The sequence below is a fragment of the Bison bison genome, unplaced genomic scaffold (assembly GCF_000754665.1).
Source record: "Bison bison bison isolate TAMUID 2011002044 unplaced genomic scaffold, Bison_UMD1.0 scf7180017845418, whole genome shotgun sequence".
In the NCBI taxonomy this organism is placed as follows: Eukaryota; Metazoa; Chordata; class Mammalia; order Artiodactyla; family Bovidae; genus Bison; species Bison bison.
Window position 1 is genome coordinate 65,440 of NW_011475991.1, and position 25,689 is coordinate 91,128.

At 44.3% G+C, this 25,689-nt stretch overlaps 1 protein-coding gene across 1 annotated transcript in view; it reads left to right on the top strand.

Moving 5' to 3' along the window:
- REG4 (regenerating islet-derived family, member 4) overlaps positions 1 to 22,426 on the top strand; it is a 24,245-nt gene extending 1,819 nt beyond the window's left edge. Inside the window, exons 2-6 of the mRNA XM_010834443.1 lie at positions 2,721 to 2,880; positions 9,533 to 9,630; positions 13,619 to 13,756; positions 15,277 to 15,382; positions 21,336 to 22,426. Of these exons, the coding sequence (XP_010832745.1) occupies positions 2,814 to 2,880; positions 9,533 to 9,630; positions 13,619 to 13,756; positions 15,277 to 15,382; positions 21,336 to 21,403 (477 nt within the window). The 5' untranslated portion in view covers positions 2,721 to 2,813 and the 3' untranslated portion in view covers positions 21,404 to 22,426. The remainder of the gene's footprint in view (positions 1 to 2,720; positions 2,881 to 9,532; positions 9,631 to 13,618; positions 13,757 to 15,276; positions 15,383 to 21,335) is intronic.
- The last annotated feature ends 3,263 nt before the right edge of the window (positions 22,427 to 25,689 follow it).

The window sequence follows — 25,689 nt, forward strand, 5'->3', positions numbered from 1 at the left end:
TTCAGAGGGCATTTTTAAAATTCTTTTAAATTTATTTTTTAATTGGATTATAATTGCTTTACAATGTTGTCTTGGTTTCTGCTGTACAACAACCTGAATTAGCTATAAGTATACGTATATCCCCTCCTTCTTGAGCCTCCCTCCTACTCCTCGAGGTTCAGAGGGTATTTTAGCCAAGAATATCAATGTGACAATTTGTGTGTTCTGTGAAATTACAACCCTGTGTATGTGAATTCAGACTTACCAGGTGGTGCTAGCGGGAAAGAACCCACCTGCTAATGCAGGAGATGTAAGAGACAAGAGTTCGATTCCTGGGTCCAGCAGATTCCCCTGGAGGAGGTCATGGTAACCCACTCCGGTTTTCTTGCCTAGAGAATCCCATGGACAGAGAATCCTATGGACAGAGTAGCCTAGCAGGCTACGGTCCATAGGGTTGCAAAGAGTCAGACCCAACTGAAGCAACTTAGCAGGCTCTCACGTACGTGAATTTATACTAAAGACAGAAGCAAAACTTCATAAAAGTTATGAGAGTGGAAGAATGTTTATTACAATCAATCTGTTTCTGAGAGATAAAACCATGTTTCAGAATTATATGACTCTATACAAAATTATGTAAACAACACATGCCTAGAAAAATGTTAATAAGCTCTTCACTCAATTGTTTCTCTGGAAGATTGCTTCGTATTCTCTAGTTTTTCAATGATCTTTTAATAATTTGTGTACTATTTAGTCACAGGAAAAATAAAATTATTTTTTTAAAAGTGTGATATCTCCTAAGTGTAAAGGGAAGAAAGTTAAAGTTAGGAAATCTTGTAGCTGTGTGACAATGAGAAAATGACTTTATACCTCAGGTTTTCTAAATTGTAAAGTGGAGATATTAGATAACATATTCAGTTTTAATTCTAACATTTAAAAACTCACGGTTGGGATTGACTTGATTGACTTAAACTACTGCTGCTGCTGCTGCTAAGTCGCTTCAGTCGTGTCCAACTCTGTGCGACCCCAGAGACGGCAGCCCACCAGGCTCCCCCGTCCCTGGGATTCTCCAGGCAAGAACACTGGAGTGGGTTGCCATTTCCTTCTCCAGTGTATGAAAGTGAAAAGTGAAAGTGAAGTCGCTCAGTCGTGTCCGACTCCTAGCAACCCCATGGACTGCAGCCTACCAGGCTCCTCTGTCCATGGGATTTTCCAGGCAAGAGTACTGGAGTGGGGTGCCATTGCCTTCTCTGGACTTAAACTATTAAAGCTCAAATACTGCCTCATCTGAGAGAAAGCTTGCTTTGGACGCCCTCTGCTGGTTGTGCTTAGAATAGCAAGGGCGAGCTCTTCAGAGTATACCAAATGCTTTCAGACTTGAAACCATTCAGCCCAGCAGAGTTAGATCTTTGGCATTGGCTTAGAGGCTGACATAAGATAATTTTTCCTAATCTTTATATTTAGCTTGAGATTCCTATTTATCTATTATTGAAGCATGTTGTTGTTCAGTCGCTCAGTCGTGTCCGACTCTTTGCCACCCCATGGACTGAAGCATAACAGGCTGCCCTGTCCATCTCCTGGAGCTTGCTCAAACTCATGTCAGTTGAGTCTGTGATGCCATCCAACGATCTCGTCCTCTGTCGTACCCTTCTCCTGTCTTCAGTCTTTCCCAGCAGCAGGGTATAATTAATTTATAGTGCTGTTAGTTTCTGGTGTACAACAAGGTGATTCAGTTATACATGTATACATATGTTCTTTTTAAAATTCTTTTATTACAGAAAAGTGGAGTTATTATTAGTAGTAAAGTGTAGTTCCCTATGCTATACAGTAGATGCTTGTTGATTATCTATTTTAAAGATACTCTGTATATATCAATCCCAAACTCTCAATTTACCCTTTCCCCATAAACTTTCCCTTTTGGTAACCATAAGTTTGTTTCCCAAGCCTGTGAATCTGTTCCTGTTTTGTAAGTTCTTTTGTTTCATATTTTAGATTCCATGTAAGTGATATCATATGGTATTTATCTTTCTCTTTCTGACTGACTTCACTTAGTATAATAATCTCTAGTTTCATCACACCTTCTTTATCATCTGTTGATGGACATTTAGGTTGCTTCCATATCTTGTCTGGGGGCTTCCCTGGTGGCTCAACTGATAAAGCATCCACCTGCAATGCAGGAGACCTGAGTTCGATCCCTGGGTTTGGAAAATCTCCTGGAGAAGGGAAAGGCTACCCACTCCAGTATTCTGGCCTGGAGAATTCCATGAACAGTATAGTTCATGGGGTCACAAGGAGTCACTCAGACATGACTGAGTGACTTTCACTTTCTTCATGACTTGTCTATTGTAAACAGGGCTGAAATGAACATTGGGGTGCATGTATCTTTTCAAATTCCCTTTGTTGTATAATTTGGGTTTAGCCAGAGAAATATTTTTTCCTTCATTTATGATTTGGGCTTCTTAGGTGGCACAGAGGTAAAGAATCTGTCTGCCAATGCAGGCAATGCAGGAGACACATATTTGATCCCTGGATTAGGAACATCCCCTGGAGGAGGATACGGCAGTCCAGTTCATTATTCTTACCTGAAAAATCCCATTGGCAGTGGAGCCTGGCAGGCTACAGTCCATGGAATCACAAAGAATTGGGAATAGCTGAGCGACTGAGAAGCATGCATTTACTAATACGATTTGGCTTTTATAAATTCCTAGGTCCACTTCACTAGTATAAATGTGTTGAAATTTCAGATCTGGGTGAATCCAGGAATATCAAGGAAAAACTGACAAAGACTCTGAGATCTGTGCTTCCTGAAGCACTTCTGTCCCTGGGGGAAGAGGAAGATGGCTCTGAAAAGCATGTGGCTGGTTTTTCTGATGAGCTGTGTAATCAGCACTGAAGTCCTGGATGGTGAGTATCAGTCACTAAGCTGGAATTGAGCCCACAGTCAATGTTCTTTGTATGGTTGTAAGCCGTAGTGAAACCATCATCAATCAAATGTAGATTATAATAATTATTTTGCAAATTTATTATGAAGGGTGGAGGTAATGTATTTAAAGTACCTGTACCTGGCAGTCAAGTAATGATAACTATAATTAGAACTACCCAGTGTTTTGTGCATTATTTTCCTATTTAAACATATTGGGGGATTCTAGTTTGCAAAGAACATACAGACTAGTTGGAGAGATGGCTCCAACACACATATAGGCCCAGCATCAAGTATAAAGTCACATGTCAGGACTTCCCTTGTGGTCTAGTGGCTAAGACTCTGTGCTCCCAATGCAGGTGGCTGGGTTCAATCCCTGGTCAGGGAACTAAGATCCCACATGCTGCAACTAAGACTGGGCACAGACAAATAAATAAATAAACAAAAATAAAATATTTTATAAATAAAATACCAAAGTAACACACCTGTGAGATTGTAAGCAATACCCTAGAATCTACCAGTGGAGAAAGCAGGGGAAGAAAGCTTCATATATGAGCTAAGAATAAGCATCCTGGCTGCTTTGACAGTCTGCAGAGGCCCTGCTGGTGTCGTATGTGGTACAGGGGGTGAAGAAACTCGCCTGAGCAGCACTTCTATTGAGAAGAGGTCTCTTGAGAGGGCGCAGGGCTGTACATGACCCAGCACTTCTCCCCGCGCGGATACCTAGGCCAGGGGAGAGAGTGACTGGAAGGAGATACAAAGAGAAGCAGGGTTCTTGGGGCCTCATGTTCATGGCTGAAGTCTACGGGTCCAGCTATCAGCTCTCTCAACCATCTACGGCCATTCAGGACCTGGGGAACTCAACCACTTTCTCTGGAACGTGCTAGCGTGTGAAAGACTGGGAGAGGCTGGCCTCAAGCTCCCCCAGAGGGCCGCGTTCCATGGCCATTTCTAATCAACAGCCTGGGTAGCTAGGGCCTTGCTGCTCTGGTCCTGGCTTCCCTGGGGGGGCTTGAAGTGAGGGAGTTGGGATGGACATGTACACACTGCTCTACTGAAAATGGATTAGCAACAAGGACCTACTGTACTGCACAGAGAACTCTGAGCAATGTTATGCATCGGCCTGGATGAGAGGGGAGTCTGGGGGAGAATGGATACACATATATACATATATATACACACACATATATATATACATGGCTGAATTCCTTTACTGTTCACCTGAAACTCTCACAATATTGTTCATCGGCTATACTCCAATAGAAAACAAAAACAAAACAAAAAACATCCTAACTAGTTACTATTTTCAAAACATATTACATGGGTATAATGATAATGTGATTATTTTGATAGCTACAATTTATTAAGTAGTTACTATTTTTTGACAATTACTAGACACTCAGTGCTAATCATTGTACATGTGTTATCCCACTTAATCCTCCCAACAACCCTATGATTCAGTGTATAAACAAGAAAACCAAAACTAAAAGAGTTTAAATAATGTTCCCAAGGCCACATTTCTAGTAAGTGGTGGAGCAAAAAGGCTATTAGTAGTCCAGGTGGGATGTTACGAGCCAAAACCTCCTGCCATTGCATGTGTATGGATGAGGAGTCTAGGACCAGGAGTGGCGGAATCAGAGTTCTAGGGCTTCTGGGCACTGGCTCCTCTCCCAGATCCCTCCTCATTCCCCAAGAGTGTCTTCAGTAGGTTACTTCACCCCCGAAGAGGTTTTCTTATCTGTCCAGGGGGGATATATACATCCTTATTACTTAGGAAAGCTCTGGTAATTAAACAAGGCAATCTAAATGAATGTACTTGGCTCATAGGGGTTTTTTAATAAATAAATTGAGCCTAATGACTACAATGCTGCAAACTTGGTGGCTCAGACGGTAAAGAATCTGCCTGCAATACGGGAGACCCAGGTTCAATCCCTGGTTTGGGAAGATTGCTTGGAGAAAGGAATGGCAACCCACTGCAGCATTCTTGCCTGGAGAATTCCACGGACAGAGGAGCCTGGTGGGCTACAGTCCATGGGGTTGCAAAGGGTTGGACATGACTGAGGGACTGACCCTTTCACTTTCAATGACTATAATGACTGAGAGCTTCTGTTTAGAGTCAGACCATCTTGGGTGGTCAAATCCTGTCTCTGCCACTTATTTGCTGTAGGAGTCCAGGACCTGACAACTCTCTGCCTTTGTTTTCTCCTCTGGAACTGAGGTTAGTGACAATCTACTTGCCAGGGTTATTGTGAGGGTGACTGGAATGCCTGGAACAGCTCCTGGGACATAGTAAATGCTCCATGAGGTGTGAGGTGGTGGGAGGCAGAGCGGCAGCCCCAGCAGAGCAGCGCAGTCTGCCCCTCCAGGAGCTCACGCATCTCCGTCAGGGTGCCGCGGCCTTGGCTGTAGTATCATGAAGTCCGTGGTGAGGTGAGGGGGGAGGAAGGAGAGGAGAGAATGAGGCAGAGAGACAGACAGTCATCAACACACAGAGACTCAGGCACAGAGACCAGCAGAAAGCTAGTGGGAGACAGAGACACCAGGGTGAGTGGGGAGACAGCAAGAGACAAAGAGAAATACACGGGAAGGGTCAGAAAGACACAGAGAGGCTCAGAGGGAGCCGAACAGAGCGACATGGACAGAAACTGAGAAGGACGCTCAAAACAGACACAGGGGCAGGGAGAGAGAGAGCGCACTGGTGGTCCGGCCTTAAGCATGACCCAAGGTGTGCTTTGCCCTGACCCCTCTAGGTCCTCCAGTGTGCCACTGGGAGCTCTGCTCTCACTACCTGGATTCAGGAAAAAAGAAAGTGCCTGGTGGCGGAGAATCTGTGCTTACACATCTGCCCACAGGATGCCGAGCAGAGTCACTTCAGAGTTCGAAAGAGAAATCAGGGAGAACTGAACGAGGAGCACCTGGTGTGAAGCAAGGGGCCTTTATCCTCAGACTGGAGTCAGAGACGTGGACTCTTCCCTTCCACCTCTTTCAGAATCTTTTCACCAGTGTTCAATCAAAAAGCATGCTTCATAATCTCTCTCCAGACTGTTCCTTACTGAAATTCAAGCCTTTTCATTTGGAGTGGTAATCGGTGGTCAGCCTTCTCCTTAAGAAGATCAATTTTTACTCTAAGAGTCAAGGATGTCTTTTACTTTCTTTCCCCCTGATAAAATAACCAAGGCATCCCAACCCTCTAATGATTTTCATTGCCATATTTCCAATTTCTTGTTTTTTTATAAAAGCCAAAGTTGAGAGGTTTGGTGGCAGGAACACAGATTCGTAAGTTAGAGAACTGAATCTGAAAAGTGGCTTTTCCACCTCCCTGTGTGATCTTAGACGGGTGGCCACCCGGTCTGTTTCCTCGCCTCCCTAAGATACATATGTAGTACAAATAAACCCCTCAGCATAGTGCCTGGTGCCAAGGAAGCACTCTGCACATGGAAGCTGGTGATAATGCAACAGGAGTAGCAGCAGTGGCATAAAGGTGTTCTTTTTATTTAACATCAAATGCTGATGCTCGTATTCCTGAAGATAGGAGAAGGTAAGGTATTTAAGCATATGAGCTTCTATGTTGCTTGTTCCTGATTCGTTTGAGGTACCCCTTTGTTAGCCAGTTTGACTGCTTGTTGCTTAGAAAGGAAAGGTGCTTGACTCAGAAAAGCTGGCAGTCTAGGGAGAAGCTGAACTTGTGTCCAGAGGCCAACTCCAAAGATTCTGCTCAGCCTTGACGATTTTTAAAGGGGAGAAAGACAGAAGAGCCTTAATGAATTATTGATGCAGGAAATTGGATTCTGCACCATTCCCCACTGTGTGCAGACTGGTTGAATTTTCCAATGTCATCTTGCCTGCAGGATCTGCCTGCAGGTTTGAGAAGAGGACTATTAAGGATAGAGCCTCTTGATGAGTGTGAAAGAGGAGAGTGAAAAACCTGGCTTAAAACTCAACATTGAAAAAACTAAGATCATGGCATCCAGCCCCCTCGCTTCGTGACAAATAGATGGGGAAAAAGTGGAAACAGTGGCAGATTTTATTTTCTTGGGCTCCAAAATCACTGCAGACGGTGACTGTAGCCATGAAATTAAATATTCTTGCTCCTTGGAAGAAAAGCTAAGAAAACCTAGACAGCATATGAAAAAGCAGGGACATCACTTTGTCGACAAAGGTCTATATGGTCTAAGCTATGGTTTTTCCAGTAGTCACATATGGATGTGAGGGTTGGACCATAAAGAAGGATAAGCACTGAAGAACTGATGCTTTCCAACTGTGGTGCTGGAGAAGACTCTAGAGAGTCTCTTGGACTGCAAGGAGATCAAACCAGTTAATCCTAAAGGAAATCAACCCTGAATATTCATTGAAATGACTGATGCTGAAGCTGAAGCTCCAATACTTTTCATCCTCATTTGAAAAGACCCTGATGCTGGGAAAGACCGAAGGCAAGAGGAGAAGGGGCCAACAGAGGATGAGATGCTTGGATGGCATCAGCGATTTGATGGACATAGTATGAGCAAGCTCCAGGAGATGGTAAAGGACAGGGATGCCTGGTGTGCTGCAGTCCATGGGGTCACAAAGAGTCAGACATGAGTTAGTGACTGAACAACAACGACATCTTTTAACTGCTGAATTCTTCATTTTTATTTCTTTTTATCTAGAAAAACAATCAGCAGTTTAGACAAGGCGTAGTATGCGTTCAGGAGAGCATAAGTCAGGAGTTAGGTTAAATTGCCTAGTGATTTAATGCCTATAATTAGGCTTTTTCAAGGTTAAACAGAGGGCTTCCTAGGTGGTGCTAGTGGTAAAGAAGCTGCCTGCCAATGCAGGAAACATAAGAGATGTGGGTTCAATCCCTGGGTCAGGAAGATCCCCTGGAGGAAGGCATGGCAATCCACTCCAGTATTCTTGCCTGGAGAATCCCATGGACAGAGGAGCCTGGTGAGCTACAGTCCATAGAGTCCCAAAGAGAGTCAGACATGACTAAAGTGACTTAGCACACAAGCAAGGTTAAAGGCAAGCAAAATGGGCAAACAGGAAAGGGCAAAAGAGACACTTTCACACTGAAACTTTTCTTGCTGTGCCTCCACTCGGTTAGTCATTGTCCATCATTCACAGGTACAAAGCAGAGCACAAGCAAAGGATCTACGTCAACCATGAGCGTCATGTTCCAAGCTGCAGCTGGGGCCGCTGCACAGGAAGCTGTGTTTCACTAGGGCTATAAGACCAGGCTATGAACACCCTTGAATGCCCAACTGAGTGGAGAGCTTATCTGAAAACAACAGGAGATTTGTAGGAGAGGAGATTTGTAGGCAAGGAATGAAGTAGAACAGGGCTTCCCTGGTGGCTCAGCAGTAAAGAATCTGCCTGCAATGCAGGATACAGGGGTTTGATACCTGGATTGGGAAGATCCCCTGGATCAGGGAATAGCAACCCACCCCAGTATTCTTGCCTGGAGAATTCCATGGACAGAGGAGGCTGGCAGACCTCAGTCAATGGGGTCTCAAAGAGTTGGACATGACTGAGGGGCTAACACACACAATGACGTAGAACAGAAGCGTAAGTCAGGCAAGTGACAGCGGCGTCATCTGCCCGAGGAGAGAGGAGAGGCTATTTGACCACAGCAGTGCAGGGACATGCGCTGGGGGTGGAAGGACTCCTGCATGCGTCCACAGCATTACCGAGCAGCCACATTGGCACAAAGTCCAGACTTACTAGCTCAGCATCCCCTTCATTACCTGGGTCCTCTGCATTTCCAGCAGTTTCAGTGCCATGGTCCATTCATCAGTCCACTAGCTGAAAGAGTTTGTGCTTCTCTCTGAATCATGGTTTCCCTGGCTTCTGGGCCCTGACTCTCTCCTTCTGTTTTCTATAGTGGTTGCCTGACAGATCCTCTACATGTACAGCAAACCTAAGTGCTTGCTCTTCCTGCTGCCATTTCTCTGCTCACCCACCCCCTTAGCCTAAAATGTTCCCCTCCCCTGCCTACTGACTTACAGCCCCTCATTCTCAAGTTTCTGCCAACTTGCCATCTAACCGGTCGTGCATTCCCCTAGATTAAAAAAAAGAAAAACCCACTTGCTCCCTATAATGCCTAAAACTATAGGGATTGATGGCACCAATTGATGCCCCTCATCCACTCTTGTGATCTCTTGAATTACATCTGTTTGATCTTGCTACCAGCGTGGGGATTCTACCAGTTGCTGAGGATGTTTATTCCAATTACGTATTCCATTATTGAGGAGATTAGCACAGGGATGGGCTTGGAGGACCACTAGGTCCATGGAAAATAGTCCTGAGCTAAAACATCATTGATTGCTCAACCTCCATAAACCCCTACTCGACTGGAAGACCTCAGTGATGTCTGGGGTCTCCTGAAATCGGTGTCAGTTCAGAGCCAGTGTCCGGTATCCTCAAAGATCTGGTGATCTCCTTTTCCCCAGTGCTGAAGTACTCTGGTAAAAGACCACAGCCCCCTCTGGAGATGCTAGGAGAAAGGTGAACAGTATAAAGATGTGGCAGCTGAGAGAGAGCCTTCCTCCAGGGCGCTCAGCTCTCCTCCTTCAAGGTGACCTGGGTCTTAAACTGGCTAAGGTGTTGAACTGCTTTTTCTTTCCTTTGTAACTTGTATTTGCTTTTGTTTGTGCACAGCCACTATAGTGAGACCTAGCTGTGCTACCGGCTGGTTTTACCATGGGCCATATTGCTATGGATACTTCCGGAAGCTGAGAAACTGGTCCGAGGCTGAGGTAAGAAATCTGGCTCATGCTCAGAGAGGTGTCTCTAGAGCAAGGGAACATTCGAAGCTCCAGGTATCATTCAACTCAGAGCCAAGGGTCCTTCCCTGGTGTTCTGAGAAGTCACCTGGCAGGTGAAGTGGAGAGAAGAGGGTTACCTCTTCAATTCCTCTAATGCTGTAAGCATCGATGGAGCACATCGAGGGGCAAAAGATGGAAGTAGTGACATATTTCCTTTTTGGGGGCTCTGAAATCACTGCAGTGGTGACTGCAGCCATGAAATCAGAAGACATTTGCTTCTTAAGCAGGAAAACTATGACAAACCTAGACAGTGTGTTGGAAAGCAGAGACATTACTCTGCCAATAAAGGTCCATATAATCAAGGCTATGTTCTTCCCAGTGGTCATGTATGGTCCAAGAGTTGGACCATAAAGAAGATGGAGCACCAAAGAATTGATGCCTTCGAACTGTGATGCTGGAGAAGACTCCTGAGAGTCCCCTGGACAGCAAAGAGATCAAACCAGTCAATCTTAAGGGAAATCAACCCTGAATACTCATTGGAAAGACTGATGCTGAAGCTGAAACTCCAGTATTTTGGTCATTTGATGCGAACAGCTGACTCATTGAAAAAGTCCCTGATGCTGGGAAAGATTGAGGGCAGGAGGAGAAGAGGGCATCAGAGGATGAAATGACTGGATGGCATCACTGATGCAGTGGACATGAACTTGGGCAAACTTTGGGAGATGGTGAGGGACAGGGAGGCCTGGCGTGCTGCAGTCCATGGGGTCGCAAAGAGTTGGACACGACTGGGTGACTGAACAACGACAAATCAATGGAGGGCATGCTACAGGCCCATACCCTGGGGTTGCTGCAAAGGCATGAGAATGAACCAGAGACAGCCTCCCCTCGGAGAGTCTGTTATCAGGGAAAAAGACAGAAGCACATTAAGCCAAAGAGGATGAGATGAGGAACTTACAGAAAGAACAACTTGAATTGCTGTACAAGATTTACCAGCCTCAGAGCCACCTGACAGAGAGTGAAGCATTCCGAACACATGGAAGGCCTTAGTGACCCCACAGCTCAACAAACGCATTGGTTTTATTTCACTGAGGCTTTCCTAAGAGATACACACCTAGCCAGTCAGAGTAAGTTACCTCGGAATGTGAGGAGTCAGGGCTGCTGTGTCTCTGAATTGTGGTTGTTTTACTGGAGTGACCGACTGGGGAGACCAGTGGGGATATGGGGTACAATCTGGGCCCACAATGGCCTCAGACATTTGTACTGCCTGTCCCCAGAGAGCCCAATGCTAATTCTACCGAAACAAAGAGGAAGATATCCGGGGAGCTTTGGAATAATATGTGTGCTCAGTCACTTAAGTCATGTCCGACTCTTTGCGACCCCATGGACTGTAACCAGCAGGCTCATATGTCCATGGGATTCTCCAGGCAATAACACTAGAGTGGGTTGCCCTGCCCTTCTCCAGGGGATCTTCCCAACCCAAGGATTGACCTGCGTCTGCTGTGTCTCCTAAATTGCAGGCAGATTCTTTACCCACTGAGCCACCTGGGAAGTCCAAGTCTATATTGGAATAATATAGGTGTGCGTTTAAATCACGCTTTGCCAGGCATTAGTTAGAGCTATACCTCGCTTTACCAGTTTTCTTCTGTAACATGGGGATATTGCTTTCATTCCATGGGGTTGTTGGGGTTGTTGCAAAAAACCTCTGGCACATGGTAGATGCTCAGTTCAGATTTTCAAGGCAAAAACAATCCATAAGATTGCTACCAAGCCTTAGCAGAGTTAACCACTCCTGAACCAGAGTGCAGAGAAGGTGTCAGGAAGGACTGGAGAAATTGACCCCACAGTGCTGTGCTTCTTGATTCCTAGTTGCTATCTTAGTTCACAAAACTCCTGGAGGCAATGGAGCTGGCATGAAAATGACAGGTAAACCCAATCGCAGAAGCAGAGCCCTGGGTTCTAGCCATGTGAACTTACAGGGAAAATATCACTTAAACCAACTGAGCCTGTTTGCTCTTCTGTCCCAGCAATCTTTGTGATTGGTACACTCCCAAAACGTGGACTGGGAATCCAGCATCTACACCTCACAAATTTGAAAGGCAAATGAAATTATGGATGTAAAAACATTTGGGTTTTGTAAAGTGGCTGGCACTTAGTGTGAGGACTGCTAAGTCACTTCAGTCGTGTCCACCTCTTTGCGACCCTATGGACTGTAGCCCACCAGGCTCCTCTGTCCATGGGATTCTCCAGGCAAGGATACTAGAGTGAGTTGCCATGCCCTCCTCCAGGACTAAATTATCATGAAACAGTAACCACATCTAATACTGAGCAAGTTCAAAGGCAAGCATTAGAGTAGCAACCACAGTCAAACCATGCTTTTATTAAATTAAGTTTTATCATGTAGGCAGATCCCGTAACAAAGCCCAGGAGAGCATAAAGTATGTGTCTCTGTCTGTCTGTAAAGTGTGTGTATATAAAATGATTTTTTCAGTTGGGCAGTAAGTTTCTAGTTAGAGAATGGCACATTTACAATCCGTGGTCTCAGACTTATTGAAGTGTATTACTATAATACATCATTATGACAGTTCCATCCTCGTAACAACTCCCTTGTGTAGCCATAATTATGTCCTCCATTTTACAGACGAGGAAGAGAGGTACAGAGACTTGTCAAGGTCACATACACAAATGAGAGGCGAGTCCAGGACCCCAGGTACTTCTCCTGGCCCTAAAGCTCGTGACCTGGCCTCAAAGAGACCTCACACCTGTGACATTGTGCTTTCTCCCATGATGACAGGAAGTCTTCTGTCCTGAGAGGCGGCGGGGGCTGTGTGTGCATGTTGCATGGTGAGCTAGGGTTCTGAGGTGAAGGCTGTGCTTTTCTTTCTTTTTTTTTTTTTTCTAATTTTTCTTGAAATACAGGTGATTTACAGTATCCTAGTAGTTTCAGGTGTACAGCAAAGTGATTCAGGTATACATACACCTCTATTAATATATTCTTTTTTAGATTCTTTTCCCTTATAGGTCTTTACAAGATGTTGAGTGGAGTTCCCTGTGCTACACAGTAGATCCTTGTTGTTTATCTGTTTCACATATTGTAGTATGTATATTTTAATCCCAACCTTCGAATTTATCCCTCACCCTCTGACTCCTTTGGTAACCAGAAGTTTGTTTTTTATGACTATGAGTCTGTTTCTGTTTTGTAAATAAGTTCATTTGCATCATTTTTTAGATTCCACCAAGAAGCGGTATCATATGGTATTTGTCTTTGTCTGACTTACTTCACTTAGTATGATAGTCTCTAGGTCCTTCCATGCTGCCACAAATGTTATTATTTCATTATTCTTTGTGGCCGAGTAATAGACTCTCGGAGAAGGCAATGGCACCCCACTCCAGTACTCTTGCCTGGAAAATCCCATGGATGGAGGAGCCAGTGGGCTGCAGTCCATGGGATCGCTAAGAGTCGGACATGATTGAACAACTTCACTTTCACTTTTCACTTTCATGCATTGGAGAAGGAAATGGCAACCCACTCCAATGTTCTTGCCTGGAGAATCCCAGGGACAGGGGAGCCTGGTGGGCTGTCGTCTATGGGGTTGCACAGAGTCGGACACGACTGAAGTGACTTAGCAGCAATAGACTCTGATGCTGGGAGGGATTGGGGGCAGGAGGAGAAGGGGACAACAGAGGATGAGATGGCTGGATGGCATCACGGACTCGATGGACGTTGAGTTTGGGTGAACTCAGGGAGTTGGTGATGGACAGGGAGGCCTGGCATGCTGCGATTCATGGGGTCGAAAAGAGTGGGACACGACTGAGTGACTGAACTGAACTGAACTGAATAGTCCATTATTACTCAGCCCATAATGGACTATTACTCAACCATAAAAAAGATATACCATATCTTCTTCATCCATTTGTCTGTAGATGGACATTTAGATTGTGGGCTATGTTTTTAAACCTCATATCTCCTCCTTGCCCTCAGCTCGAGTGTCAGTCATATGGAAACGGAGCCCATTTGGCATCTGTCCTGAATTTAAAGGAAGCCAGCACCATAGCAAAGTACATACGTGCCTATCAAAGAAACAAGCCGGTGTGGATTGGCCTGCATGACCCACAGAAGGTAACCTCAGACCTGGCGCACTCATGGCCCCGTGGGAAAAACAGATAGACAGCTCCTGTCTGGGAAACGGGCCCGGGCCCACTGGCAAGGGCACACACAGCAGGTCTTCAGTCACCTGCCTCCACCTGATAGAGGCCAAGGCGTCCAGGTTAGGGACAAAGCAATGTCCTCCACTTACAGACCCCCACTTAGAGCCCTCTCAAACCTTTTCAAACACAAAAGTACCAGCTCCCCAGAGCCTTTCAAAAGAGGTTTCTGTAAGTATATAGGGGTATATACATATACAAATAAACACAGACACACACAGAGTCTCATTGTGAGATCCCGCTTAATTAAATTCCAATTAGATCTTGAGTTAAAGGGGAAAGCTTTCAGTTAAGCTTTTCACCAGATGCGGTCATGTGTCTTATGCCCTCCTTAACTTTCTTCACTGGTCTTTCATTTTACCCCTCTCAGTACCTCTTTGTAAGAAATGACATGTGAGGTTGCTGAAGTCTCTGTGTGGGACCTGCAATTTATAGATTCTTTGTGGAGCTTCTATGTTAACCAAAAAAAGCACAAAGAATACAAGGAGAAAAATCCTAGACTTTGTGTTTCTTAATAAACTTTGCTATAGATGTTACAAATGATTTATACAATTAATTTTATATTGTTAGTATTTACACTGCTATTAACCAGAGCTCTCTCATTCAAAGATAAGATAAATATTTACATCTATTTCTATCTGATTTTTATTTATTTTTTTAATTGAAGGAATTTCTACCAGATTTTTTTTAATTTAATTTTTTACCTTCATGACTGCGGCTAGTAAACTGCCTAATGAATTGTACAATGAATGTATCAAAGAAATACAAATTAGAATAACAATATAATTTGACTTAGATTACTAGATGTTTGCTTTGTCTTAATGAATAGTATTTTTAAGATAAGGAGAAATTTCCCAGTAAATGAGGGTATAAATTCCTACAACGGAACTGTTTTTGAAAAGCAGTTTGGAAATGCACTTGAATATCCTTGAAATATGCATGCCCCTTGGTCATTAATTCTACTTTTGGGATTCTAGTTTTAAAAAATAATTTTAAGTGCATAAACAGCTTTACAAATAAAATTGTTCATAGCGGTATTCTTTGCAGTAATTGTAAATTGGAAACAACATGACCATCAATCAATAGGAGAATCAGCAAGGTAAATTGTGGTACATTCTTACCATTAAAAAATGTTTGGAAAGCAAAATACTACAAAATTGAATATATATGTTTTAAAGGCTACCACATTTTTCAGTACTAAAAATATTGTGATAGATAAAAATGGTTACACCACAAGTAAATATGGTAAAATATTAGTAATGTTGTCTTCCTGAAGGTTAAATGGAGTGCTTTTCTATTTTCCCTTCACACATTTCTGTGCTTTCCCAAGTTTTACAGTGAACGCTGTGTTTAAGTGGGCTGTGGTGACCATCTGGGCCGTGAGCAGGTGGGGAGGCTAACGTGTACGTGTCTCCCATCTCCTGTCGTTTGCAGAAGCATCATTGGCAGTGGGTCGATGGAGCCGTGTATATTTACAGATCCTTGTCTGGCAAGTCCGTGGGTGAGAACAAGTACTGTGCTGTGATGAACGCCAAGACCAGTAAGTTCTACCACATCTCTTCCTGAATCCCAGCTCCTTCTCTTTCCTCTTCAGAGCGAAGCTGGACATTGACTCCTCTCTGCACCATTTCACACCCACAACTCTACAGGACAGAGGCCTTGTCCCAGACATTACTCACTGACCATTTGTGACCATTTCACAATCTTTGCCATATCAGTGTACCAGCCGTTCAGTTATCAATATTTTCTTTTACTCCAATCACTTTTTTCTTTTTTAAAAATTTTTCAATAACTCATTTTAACTGAAGTATAGTTGATTAACAATGTTGTGTTAATTACTGCTATACAGCAAATGATTACATTCACTTTTTTTTACATTCTCTTTTTTATGTTTTTTTTATCATAGTAAAAGTCACATAATAGAAAACACACTATTTTAACCACGTTTAACTGTATAGCTCAGTGGCACTAAGGACATTCACACTGTTGTGCAACTCTCACCATCCTCCATCTCCCAAATTTTTCACCTCTTTAAGCTGAAACTCTGTCCCGATTAAACACTAAATCCCCCTTCCCTCTCCCCACATCCCTATGCCCACCCCCATCCCTGGCATCTACCAATGACCTTTCTGACTCTGTGAGTTTGACTATTCTAGGTATCTCGTGTAAGTGGAATCAAATAGTGTTGGTCTGCACCCACTGTATATTGGAATGCATTGTTAAGATTAACTTAATAGATGGCCTGTGAGCAGACTGACCCCTCTTTTTTCCCCCTGTGCCACGTAGTAGCTTCTCATTGTTATCTATTTTAAACACAGTAGTGTGTACATGTCAATCCCAGTCTCCCAATCCATCCCCTCCCCTTTTCCCCTCTAGGTGTCCATCCGTTTGTTTTCTACATCTGTGTCTCTGTTTATCTTAAAATTCTGTGCTATACCATGAGGGGGAAATATGTCATATTTGGAGAAACCCAGACTACAGGGAGCAAATATGTGTGACTGCTTTCGGGCTTCTTTATAGTCAGGGTTCCCCATAAGCCCTGGAAACCTTACTTTGCCTGCATTCTTCGCTCATATTCTCTGAGTTTCATCCCAGAACATAGTGCCCAGAACCTCGGCTGCAGGCTGGACACCGTCACTGCAGCCTCTTCAATTCTCTTGCCTGCCTTCAAGCTTTGCTTTTTATGCTAATATGTTAGGGTTTTCAGCCTTGCTACAAATGCCGTTTGGGGTGGGTAATGATTTGTTGTGGGACCTGCCCTGTGCATTGTAGGGTGAACATTCCCTAGTCACTAACCAGCAGATACCAGCAGCATACACACACACACACACACAAATACACACAGGTTGTAACAACCAAAAATGTCTGCAGACTTTGCTAAATGTCCCTTGAAAGTGTTAGTTGCTCAGTCATGTCCAACTCTTTGCAACCCCATTAACTGTAGCCTGACAGGCTCCTCTGTCCTTGGAATTTGCCAGGCAAGATTACTGGAGTGGGTAGCTGTTCCCTTCTCCAGGGGATCTTCCTGACCCAGGGATCGAACCCACATCTCCTGCATTGGCAGGCAGATTCTTTACCGTCTGAGCCGCGAGGAAAGCCCTAAATATCCCCTGGAGGGAGAAAATCACTCCTATATGAGAACCATGGCTAATAAGTGACATGGAAAGGAAACAGAATGTCAGAGATGTAAAATATGCTTGATCTGAAAGAGAACATCCCAGTGTGTTTAAAAGGCCTTTGTAGTGTCACCAGGATTCCCCCACTAGCCAGGGGGTGAGCCTGAGAAGGGCCAGGACTGAGGACTCAGGTGCTGGGGCTCAGGTGGAAAGGGATGTGGAACAGGTTTACTATTGTCTGAAGAATAAAGGTTATATGCAAAAACTTTCTGACAGCAAAGTAATGAACATGTGGAGACAAACTCTGAGGTGAGCACTAAGCAAACCTTCGGAGATAAGTGGGTCATATCACAGACCAAGGAGGCACTTCCCACAGTCTCGAAGGGACTACAGCTGCTGTTTAAAGAATAAGTCATCTCTGATGGAAGGAACACACCAAGACCAATATGTAGAAGCTACCAAAATGTAAATTTCTACTCAAGCCAAGGAAAATATTCTCAACAATCAGCATGGTCCAAAAATATAATGAACTACCCTAGAAAGTAGTGAGAAACCAATCAGTAGAGTTAACCAAGCAAAAGTGGACATTGTGGTTGATATTGGGGCTTCCCTGGTGGTTTAATGGTAAAGAACCTGCCTGCCAATGCAGGAGACATGGGTTCGATCCCTGGGTTGGGAAAATCCCCAAGAGGAGGAAATGGCAACCCACTCCAGTATTCTTGCCTGGGAAATCCCACGGACAGAAGGAGCCTGGCGGGCTAAGTCAGACACGACTTAGCAGCTGAGCACACACGCATGGGTTGTTATTGCAGCTGCAGCATTAAAGAAGAGAAAGGCAAATATTGTGTATTAATGCATATACGTGAAATCTAGAAAGGTGTACTGATGATCCTATATGCAGGGCGGCGAAGGAGACACAGACACAAAGAATAGGCTTTTGGACTCAGTGGGGGAGGGAGAGGATGTGATGATTTGAGAGAATAGCATTGAACCAACCACATGCTTTACCATATGTAAAATAGATAAGCAGTGCGAGTTTGATGCATGAAGCAAGGCTCTCAAAGTCGGTGCTCTGGGACAACCTAGAGGATAGGGTGGGGAGACAGGTGGAAGAAGCGTTCAGGATGGGGGTGCTGCATGTATGCCTATGGCCGATTCGTATTCATATATAGCAAAAACCATCACGATATTGTAATCATCCTCCAATTAAAATAAATAATTAAAATTTTTTAAAAAGCATTAAAAGAGGCTTGCAGCACATGAGAGTCAGCTAAGGAATGTTTTAAAATTTTTTAGAATTTCAGGGATCGCTTGAGACTGACAGCATCAGAATCCCTAGGGCTGGATGCCAGACCAAGCTCCAGGGGAGCAGGGGACCATGGCCTCCCAAGGTCCCTCCCGTGATTCTAAGGTCTCAATCAGATGGAGCTCTGAAACAAAATCCTCACACTGTCAGTCTGTGTCCACATCAGCAAAGTTCCCAACAATGAAGTGTCCTGTGTGGGAACCAGAAGCCAGTCGTCCACCTGAGAACACCAGGCCACAGGACACTTCTCTTCCCGTTCACTCAGCCCAGCTCTCCACTCTCAGGATACAGGCTCTCGGGGCAGAAAAGCTCAAGGAAGGAAGCAAGGATTAGAAACTGGTGAAGGTAGAATTCAAAAGTGTGTTCCCCTCAGCCCTGTCAATGTAACTTTATATTTATATAACAGATTTAGCTTCACCAACTCAGGGGCTATATAGTTTGTTTAAGACTCACAAGGTATAATATTAGTGTCCCCAATTAGAGCCACACACACTCCATGTGTGTGCTTCTCTGTGTGACTGAACTTGTTCCTTTTTTCTGTTTAAAAAGACCAGGACCCTTTGGAAAATTGTATTTCACAGTGCTTCCTGAGTTACCTACTGGTTCACCATGAGATATTGAGTAATGATAACTAGGGTTCTACAACTGAAAAATAAATTTCATATTTAATATAGTTTAGGTCAAGGGCCTGGGTTCTGCATTCTGAATGCCTGGGGTAGGAGTCTAGTTCCTTCACTTAGCTGTGTGACCTTGACCAGATTCCTTACTTCTCTGTGCCTCAGACGCCACTCTGTATAGAGGGAAAAATAATACTAATCATCATGGTGGTAGTGGTGGTTTCGTCATTAACTCCGGCTCTTGCGATCTCAAGGACTATATCCCACCAGGCTCCTCTGTCCCTGGGATTCTCCAGGCAAGAATGCTGGAGTGGGTTGCCATTTCCTTCTTCAGGGGATCTTCCCTAGCCAGGGATCAAACCCGGGTCTCCTGCATTGCAGGCGGATTCTTTACCAGCTGAGCCACCAGGGAAGCCCCAATATATGTCAGATGCTTATCACTGTGCAGACTTGGCTTGTGGCTTTCATGGCCTGGAAGGGAGGCGAGTATGGTCTCCTACACCCCTCCCTGAACCTGCCCCTCTTTCATGGAGGAATGAGGGAAAAGAGACACTTTCCTAAGTTAGTGCCCACTGGGGAGCTTGCTGCGTTCCCCATGGTCGTTTGAAGCTCGTGCCATGCTCTCTTTGCCCCACACTTTGGCAATGCCCAGAATGTTTGCGTCTCCATCTCATTTACACTCTGTGGCCCAGCTCTGGGCCCTATGGCTGAGGGAGTGGTCAGGACCTATCTCCTCTTCCTCCTGAGAACCAGGCACCTCACCTTGGTTTGCCTGGCTGTACCTCCATGCCCCACCTCCCAGGCTCTTATCCCATCAACTTGACACACCCTGGTGCCAGTGCCAGAGCCAGATCTACAAGTCAAAGCCAGGCAGACAGCCAACTGGGGAGCAACTCATCGCTCAGTGGTAGACACACCAGATTGGCAAGCCATTCTGTGGAGCTTATTTTTTGGAAGAAAAAAAATTGAACCTCTCCTCAAAAATGCTTCAAAGTCCCATGGACAGAGAAGCCTGATGAGCTACAGTCCATGGGGTTGCAAAAGAGTTGGCCACGACTTAGCGATAAAACAACAACAACAACAATAAAATGTCAAGCCCTGCCTTCCTCAAAAGCAATGCTGGTATGGAGCATCTGAAATTGTGTATGATGTTTAAATTATTTTTCTTTTAGCTTGTCTTGGAGTTCTCCAGAGAAACAAAAGAAAGAGAAGGTAGAGTGAGACAGACAGACAGAGCATGTAGGATAGAGAAATTTATTTTAAGGAATCAGCTCATGGAGTTGTGAAAGTGAAAGTCATTCAGTCATGTCCGACTCTTTGTGACCCCATGGATTATACAGTCCATGGAATTCTCCAGGCCAGAACACTGGAGTGCATAGCTGTTCCCTTCCAGGGGATCTTCTCAACCCAGGGATTGAACCCAGGTCTCTTACATTGCAGGTGGATTCTTTACCAGCTGAGCCACCAGGGAAGCCCTCATGCAATTGTGGGGGCTGGCAAATCTGAGGTTCACAGCACAGGTCAGCAGGCTGGATGTTCCTGCAAGTTGATGTTGTAGGCTTGAGGAGAGTAGTCTGAATTCCTTCCTCTGGGGACCTCAGTCTTTTCTCTTAAGGCCTTCACTGATTAGATGATTACCAAGTTTTGGAGGGTAATCTCTATGCAAAGTCTACTGATTTAAATGCAAATGAAAGTGAAAGTTGCTCAGTCATGTCCAACTCTTGCGACCCCATGGACTGTACAGTCCATGGAATTCTCCAGGCCACAATACTGGAGTGGGTGGCCTTTAAATCACATCTAAATAGAAAAATACCTGCACAGCAAAATGTAGACTGGTGTTTGACCTAACAACTGGGCTCTACATCCTAGTCAGTTCAGTTCAGTTCAGTCTCTCAGTTGTATCTGACTCTTTGCGACCCCATGGACTTCAGCACGCCAGGCCTCCCTGTCCATCACCAACTCCCAGAGTTTACTCAAACTCATGTCCATTAAGTCGGTGATGCCATCCAACCATCTCATCCTCTGTTTTCCCCTTCTCCTCCTACCTTCAATCTTTCCCAGCATCAAGGTCATTTCAAATGAGTCAGCTCTTTGCATCAGGTGGCCGAAGTACTGGAGTTTCAGCTTCAGCATCAGTCCTTCCAATGAATATTCAGGACTGATTTACTTTAGGATGGACTGGTTGGATCTCCTTGCAGTCCGAGGGACTCTCAAGAGTCTTCTCTAACACCACAGTTCAAAAGCATCAACTCTTTGGTGCTCAGCTCTCTTTACAGTCCAACTCTCACATCCATACATGACTACTAGAAAAACCATAGCTTTGACTATTGACATCCTAGTCAAGCTGCCACAAACTTTTGTACCCTATCCATGGGTTCAAGCAAACACCCAGATAATGCTGATAAACTCACACAGCAAGTGGGTGGATTTAAATATCTGTTTATTTTCTTGCAGATTTTTTAACTTGGACCAGCAAAGAATGCGATGAGCGCCAACACTTCCTGTGCAAGTACCGACCCTAGAGCAAGAATCCAGATCCTGCCAACCCTGGCTCAAGGCCCTTTCTTCTTCCTTCTCTGCCATGCTGCCTATCTGATCATTGTCTCGAAGAGTAAACATAGCAACTAAGACTGATGAAGCCCTTATTCCACTGACATTTTAAACTCAGAGGCAGGGATGTCAACATCGGTATGACAGTGTCTTCTGGCTCTAAATATTCACCCCACAATCCCTTTCCACAGTGCTCTCTTTTCCTCGTCCCCACCTCCACTATCTTTAGCAGATGAGGGGTGCCTCTCCCACTGATGAAAGAGCCAGGTCTTTGGCCATCAGGGATAAAGGTTTGATGGCAAGAGAAGAAATTCAGGAAAAAGCCTCTTGCCTGCTTCAGCTTCTGCATTCCTCTGCCTTCTCTCTATTGCTCTCACCCACCTCCTTAGCCATCTGCCTATTTTTCCATTTGTCATGGGAACATTTCCATTTGTCAGGAAAGTCTCTGCTAGGCAGATATAGACCATAAAATTTCAGGACCATTTTTAAATGAATGGTTGTATGCGGAGAAGTTTGTTCCGTTCCAGTTCAGTAGCGATGAGAGTGAAAAGGTGAAATAAGACTCAGAAAACACACCCAAGTGTTTCTTCATTTCCTTCCTCCTAGTATTTGCTTTCCACCTCCTTAGCATAATTCCTCCCCAGCTGCAGCCATGGTTAGATAGAGGAGAGATGGAGGTGGCACACTTGGCCAACCTCTAAGCATGAGTGAGTGGGTGGGAGGTTGTTTCAATGTAAGCCCTGCAGCTTGTGAGGGGAGCTGACAGTCCAAGCAGGTGCAGGGGACTGACCTGGCTGGCCAGGCTGACCTGGTCTTGGGTGCTCTTGTCTTTCTGGGTGCTGACAACTCATGTCTTGCTCAAATCTCGTTGCCTTGTGAGGTTTGGGGTGGTGGCTCCAATGCCGAGGAGGTAATTTTTTCCCTCCCTAGGTCAGGAATCTACTTGGCAATGTGAAAACGAAACAATACAGACTCGACAGTTACATAAAAAGCGACTTTGGTGTGATCCCATGCCTGTTTCTTAGCAACAAACACGATCAGAGAGGAAACGACATGTGGCTTGGCCATGCAGTTAGGCTGTGTGGCCACTTGTTTCATCCACACTGCACTGCTGAGCAGTGAACACAAAATTTTACATCCCAACCTGAGGATGCTCCCTATCACCTAAATAGGCTAAGTCCATCTGCCAAGCATGGACTGAAAGAAGAGAGAGGAAATGAAACAGAGCATTAGCCCGACCCACCTCTCCCTGCTCTCCTTCCTTTCTTCGCCCTTTCTTCCATTGCAATCTTGTCACTATTTTGGTTGTCAAAAGAAAACATCAGAAATGATGTATTGCTCCCCAGAAGCATTAAATAGCTTGTTCACACAAAGGATAAATCTTTTAATACTGAGTGTTCAGACAAGATGACAGGCAGATGGACAAAGGTTATTCTTACAAAGCATATAGTTAGCTTCAGCAAAAAGAAACCACCAACTCCCAAGAGGGTTCTGGGGCAAGTCACTGTCAGGAAATCAAAGTATCAGATTCCATGATGGAGATGGTAAATAAACAGGGATTACCAGACAGATAGGAGTCATGTAAGAACCTTATTAGATGAAGTACCAGAAGTGAAATAATTTAAATGAAAAGTGGATAACAATCTTCCCAAAAGATAGAGGTTCTTAGTTTTTTTCTGACTGTGGCACATATGAGAGATAAAAGACACCATGGCTCACCTGTGTGTGTTAGTTGCTCAGTTGTGTCAGACTTTTTGTGACCCTATTGACTGTAGCCCACCAGGCTCCTCTGTCCATGCAGTTCTCCAGGCAAGAATACTGCAGTGGGTTACCGTTCCCTTCTCCAGCGGATCTTCCCGACCCAGAGATTGAACCAGGTCTCCTGCATTACAGGCAGATTCTTTACCATCTGAGTCACCAGGGAAGCCCATGGTTTACCTACCTCCTCTAATTCAGTTACACTCTCCAAAGAAAAATAATACATCATGATAGCAAAGAAGAAGACATGAACAAAATAAAAATCCAAAGAGTAAAAACTAGCAGGTACAGCAATGAAAGCCAAGTAAAACCTAACAGTCATTCTATAAATATATGAAAAGTATTTAAAATGTATTTAGAAAGAGTTCCAACTGAAAAGCATCACCAACTTAAAACATCTTGGTGAGATAACAATAACTAAGCCCCCTACCTGAAATTGGGCTTCCCTAGTAGCTTAGACAGTAAAGCTTCCGCCTGCAATGCAAGAGACCCAGGTTCAATGCCAGGGTCAGGAAGATCCCCTGGAGAAGGAAATGGCAACCCACTCCAGTATTCTTGCCTGGAGAATTCCATGGGCAGATGAGCTTGGTGGGCTATAGTCTATGGGGTCACAATTAACTAAATAAGTAAAAAACAAATAAGAAAACAATTAACTAAATAAGTAGATAAAGTAGTATGAGAAGGTGACCAAAGTTGTGATCAAAATATAAAGCCAGGAAGGGCCTTTTTTTTCCCTTTAGGATTCACTGGTTTGATCTTCTTGCAGTCCAAGGGACTCTCAAGAGTCTTCTCCAATACTGAAGTTCAAAAGCATCAGTTCATCAGCACATAGCTTTCTTTATGGTCCAACTCTCACATCCATACATGACTACTGGAAAAACCATAGATTTGACTAGATGGACCTTTGTTGGCAAAGTAATATCTCTGCTTTTTAACACACTGTCTAGGTTGGTCATAGCTTTTCTTCCAAGGAGCAAGTGTCTTTTAACTTCGTGGCTGTAGTCACCATCTGTAGTGATTTTGGAGCCAAAGAAAATAGTCTGTCACTGTTTCCATTGTTTCCCCAACTATTTGCCATAAAGTAATGGGACTGGATGCCATGATCTCAGTTTTTTGAATATCGAGTTGCAAACCAGCTTTTTCACTCTCCTCTTTCAATCTCTGGTTGCTCAGCATTTTCTAAATACAACTTGAATGTCTGGAAGTTCTTGGTTCACATACTGTTGAAGGCTCACTTGGAGAATTTTGAGCATTACCTTGCTAGTGTGTGAGATGAGTGCAATTGTGCAGTAGTTTGAATATTCTTTGGCATTGCCTTTCTTTGGGATCAGAATGAAAACTAACCTTTTTTAGTCCTGTGGCCACTGCTAAGTTTTCCAAATTTGCTGGCATATTGAGTGCAGCACTTTCACAGTATCAGCTTTTAAGATTTGAAATAGCTCAGCTGGAATTCCATCACCTCCACTAGCTTTGTTTGTAGTGATGCTTCCTAAGGCCCACTTGACTTCAGACTCAAGGATATCTGGCTCTAGGTGAGTGATCACACCATTGTGATTATCTAGGTCTTTAAGATCTTTTTTGTATAGTTTTTCTCTGTATCCTTGCCACCTTTTCCTAAAATTTTCTGCTTCTGTTAGGTCCATACCATTTCTGTCCTTTATTGTGCCCATCTTTGCATGAAATGTTCCCTTGGTATCTCTAATTTTCTTGAGGATATCTCTAGTCTTTCCTATTCTATTGTTTTCCTCTATTTCTTTGCACTGATCCCTGAGAAAGGCTTTTTTCTCTCTCCTTGCTGTTATTTGGAAGGGTATATCTTTCCTTTTCTCCTTTGCCTTTAGTTAGCTAAGTTTTATCACGTGTAACTTCTCTAAGGTTCAGGAGTTTGGTTAACTTCACCTAAAGGACAAGGCCACTGCTAGCAAATGTGTTGCTTTTATAGGGAATAAACAAGAATTGTGCGCCTCTGGGGAGACAGAGCCCCATGGACCGCTGGAACGAAGCAGCTAGATTTTAATCCCAACTTGCCGCCTTAGCCATGTACTTTTGTGCAGTGCACTAGCTACACAGCCCTGTTGTATGTGGCCCTGGGGACACATGGGCTGAGAAAGGTAAGCTTGTTCTCTGTGCCTGTGTGCGTGCTCAGTGGCTTCAATTGTGTCTGACTCTTTGCAACCTTATGGACTGTAGCCCAGCAGGTTCCTCTGTCCATGGAGTTCTTCTAGGCAAGACTACTGGAGTGAGTTGCCATGCCCTATACCAGGGGATCTTCCCAACCCAGAGGTCAAACCTGCATCCCCTGCATTTCCTGCATTGCAGGTGGCTTCTTTACCGCTGAGCCACTGGGGAAACCCTGGGGATAAACAGCCATTCTTTGGGAAAGTCTTTTCTAAGATCCCATGGCAGGACTTCAGAATCAGATGCCTAAACTTCAACTGGAGATGCATCTGATGTAAGAAAGAGGAAAATCAGGTTGATGTTGTTTCCCAAAATGTGCTCA